Source organism: Bos javanicus, chromosome 3 (genome assembly GCF_032452875.1).
Source record: "Bos javanicus breed banteng chromosome 3, ARS-OSU_banteng_1.0, whole genome shotgun sequence".
NCBI lineage: Eukaryota > Metazoa > Chordata > Mammalia > Artiodactyla > Bovidae > Bos > Bos javanicus.
The window spans coordinates 15,457,702-15,477,050 of NC_083870.1; the positions used below are offsets into that span (position 1 = coordinate 15,457,702).

The 19,349-nt window shown below is 50.2% G+C and overlaps 2 protein-coding genes across 16 annotated transcripts in view; one reads left to right on the top strand and one right to left on the bottom strand.

The window, feature by feature from the left end:
- ASH1L (ASH1 like histone lysine methyltransferase) overlaps positions 1–6,683 on the top strand; it is a 207,980-nt gene extending 201,297 nt beyond the window's left edge. For 7 of the 8 annotated variants that reach the window (XM_061412997.1, XM_061412998.1, XM_061413001.1 and 4 more), the window contains 4 exons: positions 714–880; positions 2,035–2,075; positions 3,314–3,615; positions 4,227–6,683. In XM_061412997.1, the coding sequence (XP_061268981.1) occupies positions 714–880; positions 2,035–2,075; positions 3,314–3,615; positions 4,227–4,318 (602 nt within the window). In that variant the 3' untranslated portion in view covers positions 4,319–6,683. Of the gene's footprint in view, positions 1–713; positions 881–2,034; positions 2,076–3,313; positions 3,616–4,226 lie in introns of those variants that run through there. The other variant, XM_061413002.1, reaches the window with a different exon arrangement.
- A 2,290-nt stretch (positions 6,684–8,973) lies between these two features.
- On the bottom strand, positions 8,974–19,281 carry RUSC1 (RUN and SH3 domain containing 1). 8 transcript variants are annotated; one of them, XM_061413024.1, is made up of 11 exons: positions 18,904–19,281; positions 16,757–18,208; positions 16,061–16,471; positions 14,911–15,009; positions 14,671–14,747; positions 14,384–14,558; positions 14,206–14,311; positions 13,978–14,024; positions 12,250–12,799; positions 11,426–11,554; positions 8,974–9,686 (listed from the first exon to the last, which is right to left on the bottom strand). In XM_061413024.1, the coding sequence occupies exons 2-11, from the start codon at positions 18,120–18,122 to the stop codon at positions 9,518–9,520; spliced, it is 3,129 nt and encodes a 1,042-aa protein (XP_061269008.1). In that variant the 5' UTR covers positions 18,123–18,208; positions 18,904–19,281; the 3' UTR covers positions 8,974–9,517. The 8 variants fall into 8 exon arrangements, with proteins under 8 accessions (XP_061269008.1, XP_061269007.1, XP_061269012.1 ...); XM_061413023.1 differs by having other exon boundaries at positions 14,665–14,747; XM_061413028.1 differs by lacking the exon at positions 16,061–16,471.
- Between the last annotated feature and the right edge of the window lie 68 nt (positions 19,282–19,349).

A 19,349-nucleotide genomic window follows, 5' to 3' on the forward strand; every position in this document is an offset into this window, starting at 1 on the left:
TAAGGTTTGTGGCTAACAGTAGAATCAATCTAATTTCAGATTCCAGTTCCAACAGTTTTTACCTGTGTGCCCTTGGGCAAGTTATTTAACCTACTGAAAATAGGGATTAGTATCTATTTTAGAGAGTTTTGTAAGGATTAAATGAAATAATCTACAAAATCACTAAGCCCAGTTTATGGCTCACAGTAAAACTCACTATAAGTTAGTTATCATTAGAAGCAGACTTTAGTTTCCTAGGTCTTTCTGTTAGCATCGCAGCAAAATAGTCCAGAAGAATTCCTTGCAAAAGCTAAGTGCTTAAAGCTCCATGCTACTGATGACTCCTCCGTCCCCTACTTTATATAAAGTGTTCATTACCAAATGTGGTTCCCTCATTTGAAGTGTCATTCTTTTCTTATAACTTCCCCATGATGTGCTCTGTTTTTCCCCTGAAATGTTCTCTCAAAAACCCCTGCAGCACTCAGTCTGTGTTTCCGGTTTCTTTCCATCCTGTAGAATACCCTTTCCCCTTTGATTCCCTTTCCCCTTTCTTTGACACTAGCGTCTCCTTTCTTCTGCAATCACCAAATCCTTACTTGTTCCCCCTCTCAAAACAGCTACCATGTTTCCCTGTTAGGAAGTCTCGCATCTCTCCCACTGATACATGATGGGCAGCTCAGGGTGAGGGAAGGGAAAATAGGGGGAGTGTTCTTTAACAGTGTTTGGCCTCATAGGGAGACCCAAAGGAGTGAAGGAGCAAGATGTGTACATCTGTGATTATCGGCTAGACAAGTCAGCACACCTGTTTTACAAGATCCACCGGAACCGCTATCCTGTCTGCACCAAACCCTATGCCTTTGATCACTTCCCCAAGAAGCTCACTCCAAAAAGAGATTTCTCAGTAAGTCTCCTTCCTCTCTTCACTGTCAGGACAATCTAGTTCATGCATGGAATTCACAGAGTGAGAATTTTCAAGTGGCTCTCTGCTTCTTCACCCTGTTTCCATCCCAAACTGGAAAACACCCTCTCTGTGGATGTTTGAAAAGCAAAAATACATTCATTCTGTATTTCCTGGTGTGTGCTATGCCTCAGGGAATTGTTATTATATTTTAAATAGGTTTTCCTCTTTTTTTCTCTCTTACACCTCTTTACCATCTTTGTCCTTGAGCCCCATTTTGTAGTTTTTTGGTTTCTCACACCCATAATTTTGAGAAACAAAAAGAAAATAACATTGAGAAACCTTTGGTGAAAATAATTTAGTGCTTTTTATCCTTGGATTTAAATATAAGACATTATCATCACTATTAAGAAGAAAAAATTGTTATTATCCTACTACACAGAAAGTAACTGCTGTTTTCATTTTCAGCCTTTTTCCTGTGTGTTTGTTTTGTTTTTTTCAAATTGTTGTGAATATATTCCTCCAGTTATTTTGTGCCATTTGTTATCATTTCATAAAGGTTCTGGTTATCCATCTGTTTGCTACAGTGAAACCCTGGACTAAACTCCTCATCCATGAGTCTTTTTTTCAGTGGGCCTGTCAGAATTCAGAGTTGTCATCCCAGAATGCTTAGAAATAGTCTAACCAGAATGCAAACCTTTATGTCCCTATTTTTCCTAGTATTATTTTAGGATTTCTGTGAATCGTATTTCTTTTATATTCTCTCTGCCCACGACCAGGCCCTGCCTCTCATTCTTTGGTCTTGCTTACTCACTGTCAGCTTTGAAACTCCAACCTTAACTTCTCAAAAGTTAGGATGGGACAAAAGGAATTGTGACCCTTTCCCTTCTACTGTCATTCTAGGCTTATAAAATGCTAAAAAAAAAAAAAAAAAAAAACACCCCGTTGTGGCCTACAGATTACTAGAAGGACTGAACTTCTGACCTTAAAACACAGTCCTCCAACTTGTAAAGGTTTTAGCCCAGTAGCGCCTTTTTTTCTTTACTTCCTTGCCTCCCCACCTCCTTTATCCTGAGTTAGCCCCAGATCATCTGATTCAGCTTTGCCAGCATTTGCAATACACTTACCAACTTACCACTTCAATGTCTTCTCTGCAGCCTCATTATGTCCCAGACAACTACAAGAGGAACGGAGGGCGGTGAGTCCCACTGGGGGGATGTGATTAACCAGTAGCTTGAATGGAGCAAGAGAATAGCCACTTACCCATTATCCCCACCCCTAGGATTGAAAAGTCTCTGACAGAGTAGCCCAATATAGTGCCAAGAATAATATGGAAGAACTGCACTTCAGTAGTTGTGGACTCTTTATGGAGCCGTATTTGGGGCAGGGAGGGAAATTTGTAAGGTCAGAGAAAGAAAATGATTTGGAACAGAACTCTTGACATATTTGGAAAAATCTCTCTTTTAGGTTTCTGAAAGCTTTCCCTAATACCTCAAGGTATATCAATTCTTAGGTCTTCAAGGAACAGAAGTAGCTAGAAGTGCATGGTTTTAGCTGAGCAGTTTGGACTCACAGTTTTTATTTGTGCTTGTTTTGTACACAAGACGGGTATTCTGGTGGAGGGAGGACCACACCCTGTGGCATGTGGGATCTTAGTTCCCCAACCAGGGATCGAACCCATGCCCCCTGCAGTTGGAAGCGCAGAGTCTTAACCACTGGATCACCAGGGAAGTCCCAAGATGGGTATTGTTACAGAAAGTACTGAAGGCTTTTTTCAGTTTCCTTTTCTATTGAATGGTAGTGTAACAGTTACTTTACCTATATCAGTAGCTTTTTTCTTTTAGGAAATCAAATATATTTCTTAAAAAAAAATACCAGACAATAGATGAAAGAAGAAATTTAAGGAAAGTAAAAACTATGGGATTGCTCATTGTAGTTGGACTGCTGGTGGCACAAGGTTGTGAAGCATTCAGAACTAGTCAGCGTTTTACCAGCTCCGGCCTATCCTATGGGTTCCTGAAAGAAAGAAGAAAAATTGCATTTTATAAATAGAAATTAAATTTCAGAGAAGAGTGGTAATTTTTTCAAAAAATAATAAAATGAAGACCATAGGGACTTCTCTGCTGGCCCAGTGGCTAAGACTCTGAGCTCACAATACATGTAGCCCAGATTCAATCCCTTGTCAGGGAACTAGATCCCACGTGCCACAGTGAAGATCCTGTGTGCCACAACTAAGACCCCGTGCAGCCAAATAAATAAATGAAAATAAACATTAAAAAAATAATAAAATGAAGACCATAGCCAAGTTTCTTACATCTTGAGCCAAGGCTCTAACAGCTAGCCTACAGGATCCAGAGATCTTTTCCTTTCATCCCCCTTCCATCCCCAAGTGCCCTGCTTAGCCTTCCTCTCTAAATTCATATATCCTTCCGGCAGATCATCCTGGAAGTCTGAGCGCTCAAAGCCACCCCTGAAAGACCTGGGCCAGGAGGATGATGCTCTGCCCTTGATTGAAGAGGTTCTAGCCAGTCAGGAGCAAGCAGCCAATGAGATGCCCAGCCTGGAGGAGCCAGAACGGGAGGGAGCCACTGCTGAAAACAGTGAGAGTGAAAAAAAAACAGAGGAAAGTAGTCAAGAACCCCAAGTAGCCTGTACCCCCGAGGAGCGACGGCATAATCAACGGGAACGACTCAACCAGATCTTGCTCAATCTCCTTGAAAAAATCCCTGGGAAAAATGGTAAGTAAAATCAGGCTCCTAAGATAAATGCAATATTAGCAGAGAGGGAATGAAAAAGAGCAACTTCTGATTATTTGCCTAGAATGGAAAATATTCTTTAAGTGGCACAGGTTTTTCATGGGCCTGTTCTTAAATTCCTCTTGGGAATGAAACTGGGAGGTGAGAGGATCTCCTCACTGGAGGGCAGCTTATTTCAGTTTGGCCCGGCTGCTGCTGCTGCTAAGTCGCTTCAGTCGTGTCCGACTCTGTGCGACTCCATAGATGGCAGCCCACCAGGCTCCCCCGTCCCTGGGATTCTCCAGGCAAGAACACTGGAGTGGGTTGGCATTTCCTTCTCCAATGCATGAAAGTGAAAGTGAAGCTGCTCAGTCGTGCCGACTCTTCGAGACCCCATGGACTGCAGCCTACCAGGCTCCTCTGTCCATGGGATTTTCCAGGCAAGAGTACTGGAGTGGGTTGCCATTGCCTTCTCCGTTTGGCCTGGAGGAAGACCTAAATTGCTGGTGGGTTGGCAAAGGACCCATTGAACTCCTGTGATTTCCTGAGAGCTCAAATCTGTAATAAGGAGTGGGAGGGTAGAGTTTGATGAGCCTCCTTGGTTCTGTTTTCAGCCATCGATGTGACCTACTTGCTGGAAGAAGGATCAGGCAGAAAACTTCGAAGGCGTACTTTGTTTATCCCAGAAAACAGCTTTCGGAAGTGAACCTCAAAGAATGCGAACATCAAGCATCTGGGATCCAGTGGAGCCTACAGTCCTGCCTCCTGTTCTCTGAGTGCAGACAGGGGTGGGAAGGGTCCGTCCAGCAAGGGGAATGGGGCCACGTCGTCGACATTAGGTACTTAGTAAACCTTGGAGCTAGTGGAGAGGAAGAGGAAGGGGATCTGTCTAGACAGTTCAGCTTAACTTGTTTTCCTCTCCATTGCTTCACCCTGAGGGTTAATAATGTAGGGTGGAGGGCAGAGCACATTGGGGATGACCAGAATCTTTTGGTACTTTATAGCACTTGCCCCTCCCCTCAGCTTGGGTTTCTCTGTGTCATCCTCTGATCTTGCAGGCACTGCTAAGAAGCTGCTTCCTATACCCAGGTATAACTCAGACTCCAAAGGGACAGGGACAGGATCCCCACCCCTACCCTGTCTGTTCTCTATAGGCTCCAAGAGCTACCCCTAGAGACCTAAAACACAAACAGTAACTGGGCCTTGTTCCAGATCCCTGACTAGGAAAAGTTTCTCTCGCCTCTTTTCCCCAACCAGGTCAAAGTAAAATGTGAGTTGACAACTCAAAGCACTTGTAACGGCTGCCCCTCTCCCTACCTCTGCTGTCCCAAATGGAATCATGGAATAGGGAAGGCCCCCATGGGGTCAGAAGGGCACAGTCCTTATTGTAATTATTTTTGTTTTCACCTTCATAACCTGCCGACCATATTTTTTCTAAGAGAAGGCCAGGCCCCGCCAGCACATGTGCTGTTTATGCGCTGTGGTTCTTGTGTGTCTGCTGTGCTGTGCGAATGGAGATTGATTTCAAAGAAAAATCATTTTAAAACCTGCGTAAAAATGAACTCTAACCACCCCCCCAACAAAAGTCACTACATAAACTGTTGAGCAGTATTCACCTATCAGAGTATTTGTTGTGAGTGTAGATTATCAATTGAAAACACTACTTCTTGTTTTACTTGTACAGTTTTCAATGTCCATCTCTTAAAGAGACAGTGTGTTCTCCCTGCCCCTAGTCCCATCTTCCTTCACCTTCCTGATGACTTCATCTTCAGGAGGGATATCCAGGGTGTCACCTTCCTTCCCATTCACTTGACCAGGAGTTACCAGATAAATTGTCTCTTTAAAAATAAAATTTAAAAAGCTTTGCTTTGTTGTCTTCTCAGACATACATATGCATATATGTTTTAGATGTTCTTATAAGAGAAAAGATGGTTTTTAAATGTGCCAAGTTGTGTGTTGTATATATATATGTATGTATATATATATATATATCTGCTGCGTGATTAGTAAGCAATACAATAGTTAAACATTTCCCCATTACTTTTTTCTAATATTGGACCAATGCTGTCCTAATTGTACATTTCCTCTTAGGATGACGACGCTCTGACTTGTTTAGGTAGAAACATTGACCACCTTCCATTCCATTGAATCTTTCTTTTTCTCCTTTCTGTGTCAATCTTGAGGGAAAAAAAAAAAAGTAAAAGAGACAGGGGATGCCAAAGATCCCCTTGAACAGAGAAAAAGCAGAATAAATATTTTATTAAAGAAAAAAGAGAATTAAGAAAATAGTTTGGAGTATTTTCTTACTGTAGAGAAGCACTGTACATTACTAAGAGACCTGGGTATAAGATACTCACGTGTGGAGCTGGGAAAATCGCATGTCCAAGCCCGATTGAGTGGTTTCTTTTGGTTTTCATTGCAGGGAGCCGGGTGGGAGGGAGGTGGGAACAGGGGCACTTTGGGGGTCTCCTTTTAGTCAAAGCAGGAAAATGACAAGAAAGAGATTAAAATTCAATATTTCCTTTAATAGTGTTAAACACTAAAATTTTAAAAAAGTCTCAAAAAAAGAAAAAAGGAAAAAAAAAAACTTTGTAAAATGAGAGAACAGAAGCAAAAGACACTACGCTCTGTCGTTTTATCTTTCTTTTGTTGAAAGACTAAAAACTGAAATGTTTTTTAGACAATCAAATGTTAGGTAAGTGCAAAAACTTGTTTTTTCTTACTGGTGTAGAAATTAATGCCTTTTTTTATTTTTCGGTTATTTTATAATAACAAAAGAACCCCCTAGCTGCCAGGCGGGTTTTGGTGTTTGAAATGCGGGGCAAAGCACTACATCACTGCAAATAGATACAGAGTTAGTCTGCATGTCTGTAGGCTGTGTGATTGCGGAAAATATAAATGCTGCTAATATATTTCCTTTTTACAAAAGCATATCTAAATAGATGATTGTTTTGATGTTAATCTTTGTAAATTATGTATTACCAATTTTAACATTGGATGTAATTGCATAAAAAGCTTGCATCTCAATCCTTGAAAGTCTAGTATTAAATGGAAAAAACTTTTCCTAACTACAGAGTGGTGAGCTTGCTATTTTTTTTCCTCTTTCCTATCCTCCATTTATATTCCCAGGATCTTCTCCATCCTGTTTCCAAAGAGATCTGCTTAAAACCACATCAGCATCCTAGGCCCCACATGGGCATGCTAACCACTGTTGACTGTTGGATAAAGCTTTTCCTCAGCACTACAGCCTTTTTGGTCTGGGCCAAGCCTAACCAATCAACATAATCATCATCTACACCTGTACCCCTTGAACACACAGACATCTAATACTCTTTAACAACCTCTGAGGTTGGCAGTAAGCTTAGGCTACATTTTCTAGGCCACTATGTTAGACTGTTTCCATTGTAAGCAGTGTACATGTATTCATTTATTTCATCTTCATAACAGCCCTTTTGGTAGGTACCAAAACCAAATTTTACAGATGAGGAAACTGAAGCAACAGAGAGGTAAGTAACTCACCCAAGATCTTGTAGCTAGTTAATCCTCATAATAGTTCCCTGTAGTTATTCCCGTTTTCGTAGAAGTAAAAACTGAACCTCGGGAAGGTTAGGTAAACTTGCCAGATCATCCAGTAACTAGTGTTGGAGCCAGAACTCCAAAATCTTTTAAGTTCATCCGCAAGTAGGAAAGTGTCAGAAATAGCCAAAGCCTGACCCTACTAAGGAAGATAAATCCATTCCTGCCAACTGAAAGACCTAACAAACTCTTGTCCTAGACAGGAGTCAGACATTTAATCGTTGAGTTCAGCTGGAATACAGTTGCTCAGAAGCCTCAAGACAGTTGACTACCAGAGCTCAATCTCTACTCCTGCAAGAACTTAGGGCTTATCCCACTATTACACAACAGTCTATCCATGGCTGCAAAAACAATACCTTAGTAGTTAATTTAAGGTTTCTTTAATCTTTATTTAACCTTTAATATCCCTTTAACATCTACTTAAAGCTATTCTGTTTGGATAATATATAATGATAATAGCACAGAACTAATTTTATATCAATCTCTGTCCTATCTCAAGATGTTCTGTTACCTGATAACCATTAGGCTCCAGCTGCCAATATCACCAGGTCTCACTGATACTCTGACAATATTGTTCTAGGACTCCTCCCACTTTTGAGGATTACCCACTATAAAACCAAGCACATAGGGATAAGAGTCAGAAAAAAGGAGAGGGCAGGTTGAATCATAGGAAATGAAAGCTGTGTACAAGTAAAGGATTTCTGAAACTTTAGAATCATGGCCACCCCCCACGTACACCAAAGATCTCACTTTAAGAAATATTGGTCCCAAAGCATAGTCTTCCATATCTACTGTTTAATAACTTAAAACATAAAAATAAAACTTCTTTTGCAGTAGTAGTTTGCAATTGAAGAAGCTTCATAAACTTGAGTACTCCCACTCTTAGGAATATATTGAGTGACTAGGAATTCTCAGAGGCAGTCAGAATCCAGTTTGAAAAACATCACCCTAGAAAACACCTGAAATGCAAACTGAGGTCTAAAGCTGAGAGGACCGCCAAACACAGAAAGCAAAATTAAAGCAAGGAGCAGATGAATGTCATAAATTGGCCAGGAACGGGAAATATTAAATCTTAGAAAATGGCGAAAGTATGAGACAGCTGAGTCTAACCAACCCTACCCCTGAGTATTTCCAAAGTGTTAGCTCTTACTTTCTCAAGTCCTTTCTCCTCTAACAGCAGCCCATTGTGCTCTTAACCAAGTTTCCAAAGATGAAGGAAAATTTTAAATGTTTTTCTTTTGTTTCACCTCACAGTTTTCAGCTGCCCCCTAACTTTCCTAATGACTGATAATAGCTTTCTATTCTTCTAACCTTTCAGTAATTCTCCTATAGGCAATCATTTGTAGTGATTTCTACCCCCATCCTCCAGGCTCTAGAGCATTTAACTATTCTCATTTCAAAAGACTGAAAGGAAACTCATTAACTCCTAACAAAGTAATAGATGTCAAGTTATTATGCTTCTAAAATTATATCACCACGGAATGTCCCTTTTTAACACCTTTTAATCTTTCCCATCACCTCAGCTATGAAGCTTGTAAGTACAATTTCATGGGCTAAGTCTTCCCAGCTCTCCCGAATCTACTCAGGCTCCTACTGTATCAGTCTAAGCAAAGCAATCAAGTCTCAGACTAGAGATGCACGTCAGTGAGTCAGGCACCAATCGGGCTACCTTTCAAGGAACAACTAGACCCAGCTAGGAAGGAAGCATCTCCCTTGGGCTCCCCACGACACAGCCTCCCGCCCCTCCCCCATAGCCTATGTCCTGAAACCCACAGTGACGACACATTCAACTCCCACTCTTTATTGGGACAAAGGAGGAAGGAGACAGACTGACCCCACAGGCCCACCCACCAGGGGTGTCCAGACTTCAGCACCTAGTCCAGCATGAGTACATCATAAATACAGGCAACGCGGGATGGGTGAGGTGGGGGGAGGTTCCATACACAGGAAGAAGACTATAGAGGCCCTTCAAGTCTTGGGAACTGAGGCGTATATAGAGGTGCAGTCCACTTATGGAGGAAGAAGATACAGGGGGCTAGATTTCCATTTTGCAGAATACAGATTGGAAAGAGGAAAGAGATGGCATGGAGGGAAATTCCTTTTTATATATTTTCGAAGAGCAGATTTCACCTTATAGATGGGTATAGGAAGGAAGGAAAAAAGTTTATTTTAGGTATTAGCAGAAATGGCTATGGGAGGAACGTGTCATTTTGCAGACAGGGAAGATACTTTGGGGACAGTCAGTATACATGGGTGAGTATTCACAGGCCATTCCATTCCCAGGTGACAGAAGGGAGAGAGAGGTGCAGGAAAGGAACAGGTGCTAGGCCTAGAGAACAAGGGAGGTATACCCCACGGGTACCAGCCCCTCCGCTCCATCCCTCCCACAGCGGAGCCAGTCCTCATCCACAGTGGCGATGACACGCAGCACTTCCCCTCGCTGGAAGCTCAGCTGGTCAGGTCCTGCAGCAGTGTGGTCACAGAGAGCCCGGACTGCCCTGTGAGGAGCCAGAGGGAGATGCGGGGATGAAGTGAGGTGGGGGTCCCTGTCGCCAGCCTCACCTCCCCCCCTCCGCGGGATGTATGTCCCTGTTGGTTCAGCTCAGTAAACATCAGTTGGGCTCATGGGGACCACGTCTCTTCAACATGTTGATTTGTTTGGGGCCCCAGCCCTCTCCTAAGCTCCAGACCCACTCTTTAGCTCCTTATTTAATGTAATTTGTACTTCTCTGGTGCTTCATATTCAACATACACAAGCTAAATAACTCATCTTAACCCTCCAAACTGGTCCCTCCTTTTAGGTCCCCTGTAGTGGTAAATGGCATCACCTATACAGTTATTCCTGGTAAAAAACAAGGGGTCTCAGTCTCTACACCCAATCAGTCACCAAAACCTGTTTGATATTGGTTTCTCCCACCACTCCATTTATCTTCAGCTTCACTCCCATCATCTTAGTTTAGGCCTCTATACTCTTCTGGACCACTGGCATATAATCTAACTGGTCTGCCTGAATCCTGACCACCCTCTCCATTCTCCACACAGCAGTAGAGATCCTTCTAAAACTTATCATCCCTGGGTTTAAGACCCTTCAGTGGTTCCCACTGCCTCGGAGTGATACCCAGCTTCCTTCACTGGTCTACTGACACCTCTGACCTCCCTGTCACCACTGCCAGGATCCTCCACTCCAGCCATGTACTCATAGTTCCTCACTTACCACACTTTGACTTCTCCACCTTTGCATCCTGTTCCTTCTGCAAGATGCATAGCCCACACCATCACTAGGCTTCTCTGAGTCCCCAGACCTGGGGAAGAAGCCCTGTCTGTATGGCTCCAAAGGACTATCTTCCTTTTCCAGAGTCTTTAGCACACACAATTGTAAGTGCTGATTTATTAACTGGTATCCCCACTAGACTACAAGCTCCTTGAGGGCAGAGATTCCCTCCTCCAGTATAATGCAAAGCACATAGTATGTACTTGAAAAGTACTTGAATGGAAAATCAAGAAACCTGATTCAGGGGTTTCCCTGATGACTCAGTGGTAAAGAGTCCACCTGCCAATGCATCCCTGACGCGTTCCATCCCTGATCCAGGAAGATCCCTCATGCCACGGAGCAGCTAAGCCCATGGACCACAACTATTGAGCCTGTGCTCTAGAGCCCCAGAGTCACAACTACTGAGGCTGTTGCATCCTAGAGCCCTGCTCCACAATAAGAGAAGCCAGAGCATTGAGAAGCCTGTGCACCACAACTAGAGAGGAGCCCGAGCAGCAACAAAGACTCAAAACAGCACCCCCCCCAAAAAAAAAAGAAGCCAAATTCAATGGATTGAGAACCTAAAAGAAGCCAGACCCCAAGGATGACACAGCCCCTGGTGCCAAATTAGAAGGCCCCACTAAAGGGAAGCCCAGTTCCCCAGTGGACACACACGCATTCATCGTACACTCATACAGTAATAAAACTGGCCAGTAACTGGGCACCTTCTATGTGCCTAATACTTTTATAAAATCACGTTTAGTCTTCAGAACAACCATTAAAAAAATATAAAGTATCCTCTTTTTACAGAAAAAGAAACTAAAGGTTCAGAGAAACTAGTATCACACTAATAATAAACAGCAAAGATGCAATGCAAAACCAAGCCCTGTCTGACTTTACATCACCTCCCATCCACGTGAAGTCAGAAAAACCCACACATGTAACATAACACGTGCACGCCAGTGCTTTCTCCCTGACCCTCCTTACCTGTGGGTCTGCACCGTGCTGGGTTCTGAGACCTCAAGCTCCTTAGGAGATGAGGGAGCCTCAGGAGGCGCCGCCCGCTTCACCAGAGCCAACACACTCACTGTCGGGGGCAACCAGCTGGATGGTCTCCTGGAGGAAAGGACGCAGGGTCACAGAGGCCACCCCACCTCCAGAAAAACCACCAAGGATCTGGGACCTTGGAGGGAGGGAGAGGATGAGGGACCCAACTGCGTTTCAAGAGGTCAGGAGTTGGTCGCTGCTGAGGGCAGAGTGGCAGTCTTGGGACACAGTTGCCTTTAAGGTGATTAGGGAGGTGACAATGGAGGTCACTACACCAAAAGCCACAAAGGGACCTACGGAACCAGCAGGCTTAGCTCCAGAGGGTCACTAAAGAGTACCTGAAGCCACTAAGGAGCCACCAATGGTCAAACCCTGGAGCAGGAGTCCACAAATACTTCCTTTTTTTCTAAAGAGCCAGAAAGTATTTTTGGCTTTGAGAGCCAAGAGGAAAAGTGGACAATATCATGCAGGTATTTAATAACTGTCAAAAGTTCATGACTTAAGAATATAACCATCATGGCTGTAGAAAAGCCAGGCTGTCAACCTCGGACCTAAAGGATCCCTACCGAGTTTCAAATTAAGAGTGACTGAGGGAGTTCCCTGGTGGTCCAAAGGTTAGGACTCTGCTTTCACGGCCAGGGCCTGAGCGCAATCCCTGGTCAGGATCCTGCCAGCACCCAGAGCACCAAAAACAAACAAATTGGGCTGACTGAGGGCTCTGAGAGGGGGTCAGAGGTCATGGAGGGGGCCAGGGACCCCATTACCTGGACTTAGGGGCTCCGCTCTCAGTTTCTGCGAGGCCCCCAGGCACTCCAAACAGTCTCCCCAGCCATACGCCTCTGCCTGGTGCTGCTTCCTCTGTGTGCGGGGACCTCTCCTGTGTGGCCTCAGCTGCAGTCTGGGTGCGCCTGGACCCCCACCGGGGAAGAGGCAAGCCCTCGGCGCCGCCAGACGCATAGACCCGGGAGGCCTGGGTCAGCTGCTCCCACCAGCTGCAGCGGCTGGGAGAGCTTGAGGGGGCTGAAGGGCCCGGAGGGGCCTCCCCAGAAGCCCCCCGGAGGCTCTGGGCCAGCCGACCCCCCCAGTGCAGCACGGCTTGCACAGTCTGCTGCAGGGCTGGAGGTGAGCCTGGCGGGGGTGGGGCCTGAGGCGGCCCCAGGGGCAGGTGGTGGTGGTGCTCAAACAGCAGGTCCAGGTGGAAGGTGAGCACCGACAATGGCTGCAGCAGGAGCAGCAGCTCCGTGGACAAGGAGGGGCAGCCAGCCCGGGCCAGGGAGAAGAAGCCAGTGGGCAGGTACAGGAGGGACAGCAGGCCTGGGAAAGAGCAGGCTACCATCAGCCCCTGCTCTGGGCCTCTCCAAGGGCTTCAGCTGGCCAGTCAACAAACACCCTCCTGGGCCTCGCTCTACACTGGGCACTGGGGCAGAGAGGGGGACTCGGCAGGATACAGGGCAGCCACATCCCTGCTGTGGAACCACCACCCGGAGAGGGGTGTGGGAACAAGTATGCATGCATGCTGCATCCATTCAGTCGTGCCCCTTTGCAACTCCATGGACCGTAGCCCGCCAGGCTCCTCTGTCCATGATTCTCCAGGCAAGAATACTGGAGTGGATTGCTGTCCCCTCCTCCAGGGGATCTTCCCAACCCAGGGATCGAACCTTCATCTCCTGAGTCTCCTGCATTGGCAGGCAGATTCTTTACCACTAGTGCCACTTGGGATGCCCAGTAGCAAGTATATAAGTAACAAAAAGGAGGACTTGAGGGCTATGGGAGCAAAATGGGTAGGTGGGGTAGGGAATGGGGGTGGAGCCTCACTGAAGAAGGACCCAAAGGATGAATGAAAGTTAATGAGGAGGCAGGAGGAGCAGGAAGCCCTACTGGAGAAGGAGGCACAGCAAAAGTAGGGCCCTGGGGCAGAAAGAACTGAAAAGGAGACTGTTGACCAAGAAAAGCCCCAAACCTGAAGGCAAAGGCCAGATAACCAAGTCTTTGCAGGTTAGAGTGAGGATTAGGGGCATTCCTCCTATTAATAAGACTCCTTAAAAGAGTTCTAAGCAGGACATTCCTGGTGGTGCAGTGGATAAGAATCCACCCGCCAATGCAGGGGACACAGGTTCGATCCCTGGTCTGGGAAGATTCTACGTGTCACGGAGTAGATAAACCCATGTGCCGCAACTACTAAAGCCCAAGCACCCTAGAGCCTGTGCTCTGCAACAAGAGAAGCCACCACAATGAGAAGCGCGCTCACAGCAATGAAGCATAGCCCCCACTAGCTGTAACTAGAGAAAGCCACGCAAAGCGATGAACACCCAATGCAACCAAATAAATAATAAATTAATTTTTCAAAAAGAGTTCCAAACAGAAGAGTAGTAAGATTGGAGATCTGGATCGAGAGCATTCTGGCATCAGGGGGAACCATCAGAAGAGATCCCTTTTTCTACTCCCCCTAGTCTAGCAAGCCCATCCTCTCAAAGCCCATTTGAGCCTCTGACCTGCATCTTCCTGGAGACTGGAAAACCACAGCTCCAACTGCTTAGTGCTGGGGGAGAGAGGAAGGAATAGAAGTCAGGACACCAGCCCCCTGTGGGTGGAGGATAGGAAATAAGACCAGGACAGGGAAGGCCTTCTCTGGGGACATGGGGCAACCACCATATATCCCACCCAGGACACCCCTGCAGTCCCCAGGCTGTGGGAGGGATACCAGAAAGAAGGCCACTCACTTGAGGAGGCCCAGGATAAAGGCGTGGAAGCGGCTACGGCTGCTTCTCAGCGGGGCCAGACGGCTGACCTGGCTATACAGGGTACCGAGGGAACGAGTGCTGGAGCCTGAGGACACAGGGCGTCGTCAGCCAGACCCCAGCCCTGCCCTCTGCCCAGTCCCACACTCGCCCCCTTCACCTGGCTTCACAGACGCCTCCACCACACTCCAGGGGCTGCTCCGCCGCTGCCCAGTGATGAGGTCTTTCCGGAAAGGCTTCAGCCCGTCGGCCACCAGGGCATGGAGGGCCGGACAGAGGGTGGTCAGCACCAGGTGCCCCACGTCTGGGCTCAGACGGCTATCCCCCAACTGGGCCTGGAGGCGGCGCAATGGGCATGGGTCCAGGGATACCTCCAGCCTTCCCCTGTGCCCTCAGAGCTACATGCCCCTCCTCACCCCCCAACACCCTCCCTACAGGCACCTTCACCTTCTGAACCAAGTTCCGGGCGGCCCCAAAGTGCGAGATGATTTTATCCACTGAAGCACTAACAGCTATCAGGAGACCTGGGAGCCGGGCGGGAAAGAGAAGAAGCGTCAAAGCCCTTTGTCTCTCCCCAGGCAAACTCCGAGGGACTCGGAGAGGCCAGTTCACACAATTTGAGAGAGGAGGGCCTAAGTGAGGGGAAGTTGATTTCCAAACCAAGGGTCAAAAGTCAGGGTGTCCTACCTTTTTTCTGCTCCTGCAGCTGGCCAGTCCCACTCTGGGCTTCTGCCATCCACAGTCGCTGGGCCCCGGGGACGCCGGCGAACGACCAGGAACTACGGACTGGGATAAGGGAAGAAGAACGCACTGCCACTTACCAGGGGTCACCCCCAAGGCCTCCAGGCTTTCGCAAGGGTCATATCCTATGGGTCTAGACACCCCAGCCCCTGAAGTCTTGGGAAAAGGAGCCTAGGGCTGCGGGGAGCACAGGGCAGTACCCGGAGTGAAAACCTGCACATATCTCAGCACTGCCGTCCTGCTCCCCACTTCTCGGTTCCCATTTCCCTTCCTCACGGCCCAGCTCCCACTCCTCGATCCCGGAAGTCTCAGCGTGGGGCAGCCGTGCTCACCTCCCTCCCGCCTGCCAGGCTGGGCCCTGAAAGGCGGGAGATGACAGGGCAGGGAAGGGAGGGGCAGCCTTGTGCCCGCCACTCCCCCCCACCCCCTGGCCGGCGGTGGGGTGGAGGGGGAGGGGGGGACGTCAGGTCCGCGGGGACCCAGGGAGCACGTGGGGAGCCTGGACCAATGGAAAGACAGACAGACGGGAATGGGAGGAGAGACGGAGGGAGAGCAGACCCAAGGATTGGGAGGCTGGAAGGCGCCGGAAAGGGGAAACCTGGGTCCTGCGCCAGCTAGGCAGAGGGCCCCTCGCTGCAGCCCACTGGGGCTGGCCCCAGGGGGAAGGAGTGACTAGAACCCCCTTCGGCCAGTGAGCTAAGCGAACTTCACCCTTCACCCTTCCCGTACAAGGTGGGGGTCAGGCTCGAACTGCACTGGCCAGGGAATTCCACAGAGGGTGTGACCCAAGGTCCTTAACAATGGCCTTGCTGGGACCCCCTTAAGCTGTGCGTGGAAGCTGGCTAAGCCTATATCCACTATGTCCCGGCCACGCAGCTGGGAAAGCAGCAAACTTCGCCCAGCCCGGGGAGTTACCAAGACCAGACTCCCCAGGACCAACGATCTTGGAATCGCCCAGGTCGAAGGGCTGGACCCAGCCGGGTAACCCGGGAAAAAACTAAAGCAAAGGTCTGGCCGAGGATGGGTGGGGCTTTGGAGTGGGCGGGGCAGCCCCGCCTGAGGCGTGGCCCGCGGGGCTGCCCCCCGTCCGTCTTACGTAGCCTGGGCGGAGGCGGTGGGCTCCTGGTCCAGCGAGGGGCCTTCGGCGGACGAGGTGGCCGTGGCAGCGGGGGGGCGGGTACCTGGCAGGGTGGGGAAGCCACGGGGGGGAAGGTGCTACTTCTGGGAAAGAGCGGGGACAGCAGCAGTGCCAGCTCAGGGCTGGCCAGGCAGGGAAGGTCCCCCCTAGCTGGAGGCGAATAGGCCCCCACCGGGGACAGGCGGACGGGCAGCAGCTGCTCCTCCGGGGTACTCGGTGCCCCCAGGAGCCGCAGCCCAGCGCCTGGCCAGCTAGCCAGAGGCGCCAGGAGCAGAGACCCAGCTGCGGCCGCGCTCCCACCCTGCAACAGGGGGCGCCCGTCAGCCGAGAACCGAAAAACCAGGGGCCGAGGGAGCAGGAGGGGACCGGCTGCAGGCGGGATTGGCGGGGTAGATGCGGAGGGGTAGGAGGCCAGCGGGATGGGCAGCCAGGCAAGGAGGGGCGGGAGAAAGAGGGAGCAAAGAGTTAGTCCCCGTAACCCAAGGACCCACCCAGTTTCCCTTTCCCGGAGCGCTCCCGGTAGCAGGGGACGGGAAGGATGGGTGGGATGGGTCACACAGAATGGAGGGGAGACAGGGGGTCGGGTCGGAAGCTTTGGAGGTGTAGGGAGGCCAAAGGCCAGCCCTCCTCTCGCCACCTCCTATGGCCACGTACCTTCAGTGCCAGCCTGAGGACCTGGCTGCTCCGGCTCCTTTGAAGCTGGGGCCTCCTCACCAGCAGCTGGGCTGCCCACCCTGCCCTCCTCGGGCTGCCCCTCTGCTATGGGCTGCAGCCCAGGTCGGTTCTTCTTCCTCCGGGGAGGGACGGGTGGCGGTGGGGGCCGAGGTGGGACCAAGGCCCAGCCAGCTGGGGGGTCTCGGGGCGGGACTGGCGGGGGCGGAGCCCGGCTTCGGGACCGGAGTTCCTTGAAGGTGGTGACTTCCCGGGGAGGCGCCTGGGAGCTGCCGAGCGACCCTGTGGGGGGCAGCTCGGTGTCGGGAGAGAAGACGATGAGCCAGTCACTGCGGTCTTTCTTGGCCTGCGGCACGAGGGGCAGCCCTGGGCCCCGCTTGCGCTTCTGGGCCAGCTCGTGGAAGGACGTGATTGTCCGGTGGGGCACCGGCTCCTCGCTGACGTCACTTCTCCATCCCCCATCAATTTTCCCTGCATCAGTTTTCGAACCAGAATCAGTTATTCCTGTATTGGTTTTCCAACTGGAGTCGAATTTTCCATGTTCAGTTTTCCAACATTCAATAGTATTCCCATTGACTTTCCAACCCGAGTTATTGTTCTCAGTTATTTTCCAGCTAGCATCAGTTGTCTCTTTGTCAATTTTCCAAATGGGGTTGATTTTCCAACTGGGTTCGGTTTTCCCAGCATCGATTTTCTCATCATCAGCCTCTGGGAGGTCAGAGGTAGGGAGGTCCTGCTCCTCGGCCTCCTCCTCTTCCTCTAGCCCTGGGGAAGGGAGGTCCTGGCCAGTGGTCAGGGCATTACAATTGGAGTCCAGGCCTGGACCGGATGGAGAGGAAGCTTCAGAGCAGGAATCCGGAGAGCAACAAAAGCTGTCTGGGGAGCAGGTGTCTGGGCCTGCGGAAGCCAGGGGCGAGCCTTGCTCCAGGGGAACGATGCTGGGCTGAGGGTGAACATCCTCGTTGCCAGGGAGGTCCCTGGAGTAGACTGAGATGGGGGACTCATCGGGGCTAAGATCTGAGCAGGAGCTGAGAGAGGAGGAACAGCCCGGGTCTGAGGGAGAGGCAGCCCCCTCCTCCTCCTGTGCTAGGTCCTGCCGGTTTTCTAGACCTGCCCCATGCTCCTGGCAACATCGGCAGGGCACGGCTGGGCTGTTGGAATTGGCGTCCACCAAGGTCCCACTGCAGGGGCCCCGGCTCTCCTTGCCCCCGGTGTCCCCTGGGGGAGGGGATGTGCTCAAGGGCCCCTCCCGGAGCTCCGGACGGCGGGACAAATGCAGGCCTAGAGAGACATGCTGGAGGTGGATGTGGTTGAGGTTGCAGAGTAAGGCCCTCTGAGGGGACAGCATGGTGCCGGCGGCGACGGGATGGCCTCTAGAGAATGAGGAGGATCAGGCCTCTCAAATCCACTTGCCTGGCAACCGCAGATGCAGCCCTAGAAGAGAGGGATAGTGAAACCCAGCCAGCGAGGGTGCGGGCCGCGGGAAGGACACCAAGGTGACTTAGGTGCTGGGGCAGGCGTGGAACGGCCCCTTGGACAATATTTAAATGATATGCAAATAACATCGACTGGCTATTAGTTTCCGCTGCAGTGTTTGCAGGTGGAGTCGAATGTAATCCCCACCCCCGAGAATGGGGCGGGGAGGGTCAGAGAATGCGGCTGCGCCCTCGATCTCCTTGGAGGTGCGGCGGCTTGTAAAAGGATGGGGCCAAGAAGGGACCCTGGGTCCTCTCTGCTGCAATCTGGCCCTGCCCCTCACTCCCAGGGGAAAGGGTCGAGAGGCCCCGCCCAGATGATCTGAAATGGAGTGGGGGGACGTGCGTCCGGCTGGTTAATGCAGGAAAGGGGCAGGCGTGGGGGAAAGGATCGAGCTGCAGGAGCAACCGTCAGCCTGTCAACTCCACCGGGCAGGCCGGCCGGCACGGGCCTCGGCCCCGGGCTCCAGCCTACAGCTGCGGCGCACCTTCACCCTGCTGCGAACACCAGCATGTCTGTCCCATTCTCTCTGCACTTGTCTCTATGGTGCAGCTCCACCCCACCCCTTCTCTATTTTTTACTGCTCCCCTCTCTTGCCCCACCCCGCCAGCCCTGATCCATCCATCCACACCCGCAGGCCAAGTCATCCTCACCTGGGTCCTCCTGCAGCCGCTCCGGAGTCTGGAGCCGCGTCCGGCTCCGCGGCTGCGGTCCCCGCCCAGCCCGCACAGACTGGAGGGGAGGGGCGCTGGGACGACCCGCCAGCGCTGCGCAGCCGCGCCCCTCCACGCATGGGCGTGGCGAGCCTCAGACCCAGCCCCCAGCGCTTGACGCTTTTGCCTGTGTCACCCACCCAGGCCCAGCTCAATGGCTTTTGATGCGGCAGCCCACTCCAGTGTTCTTGCCTGGAGAATCCCAGGGACGGGGGAGCCTGGTGGGCTGCCGTCTATGGGGTCGCAGAGTCGGACACGACTGAAGCGACTTAGCAGCAGCAGCAAGGTCCCACTGAAGGGACCTTTTAGTCCCAAGGGGGTTCCGGCTTCCATGCAACTGACCCCCACCCTGCCCATTCTGGACAAAGCTGCACCCCTGGCTGGCA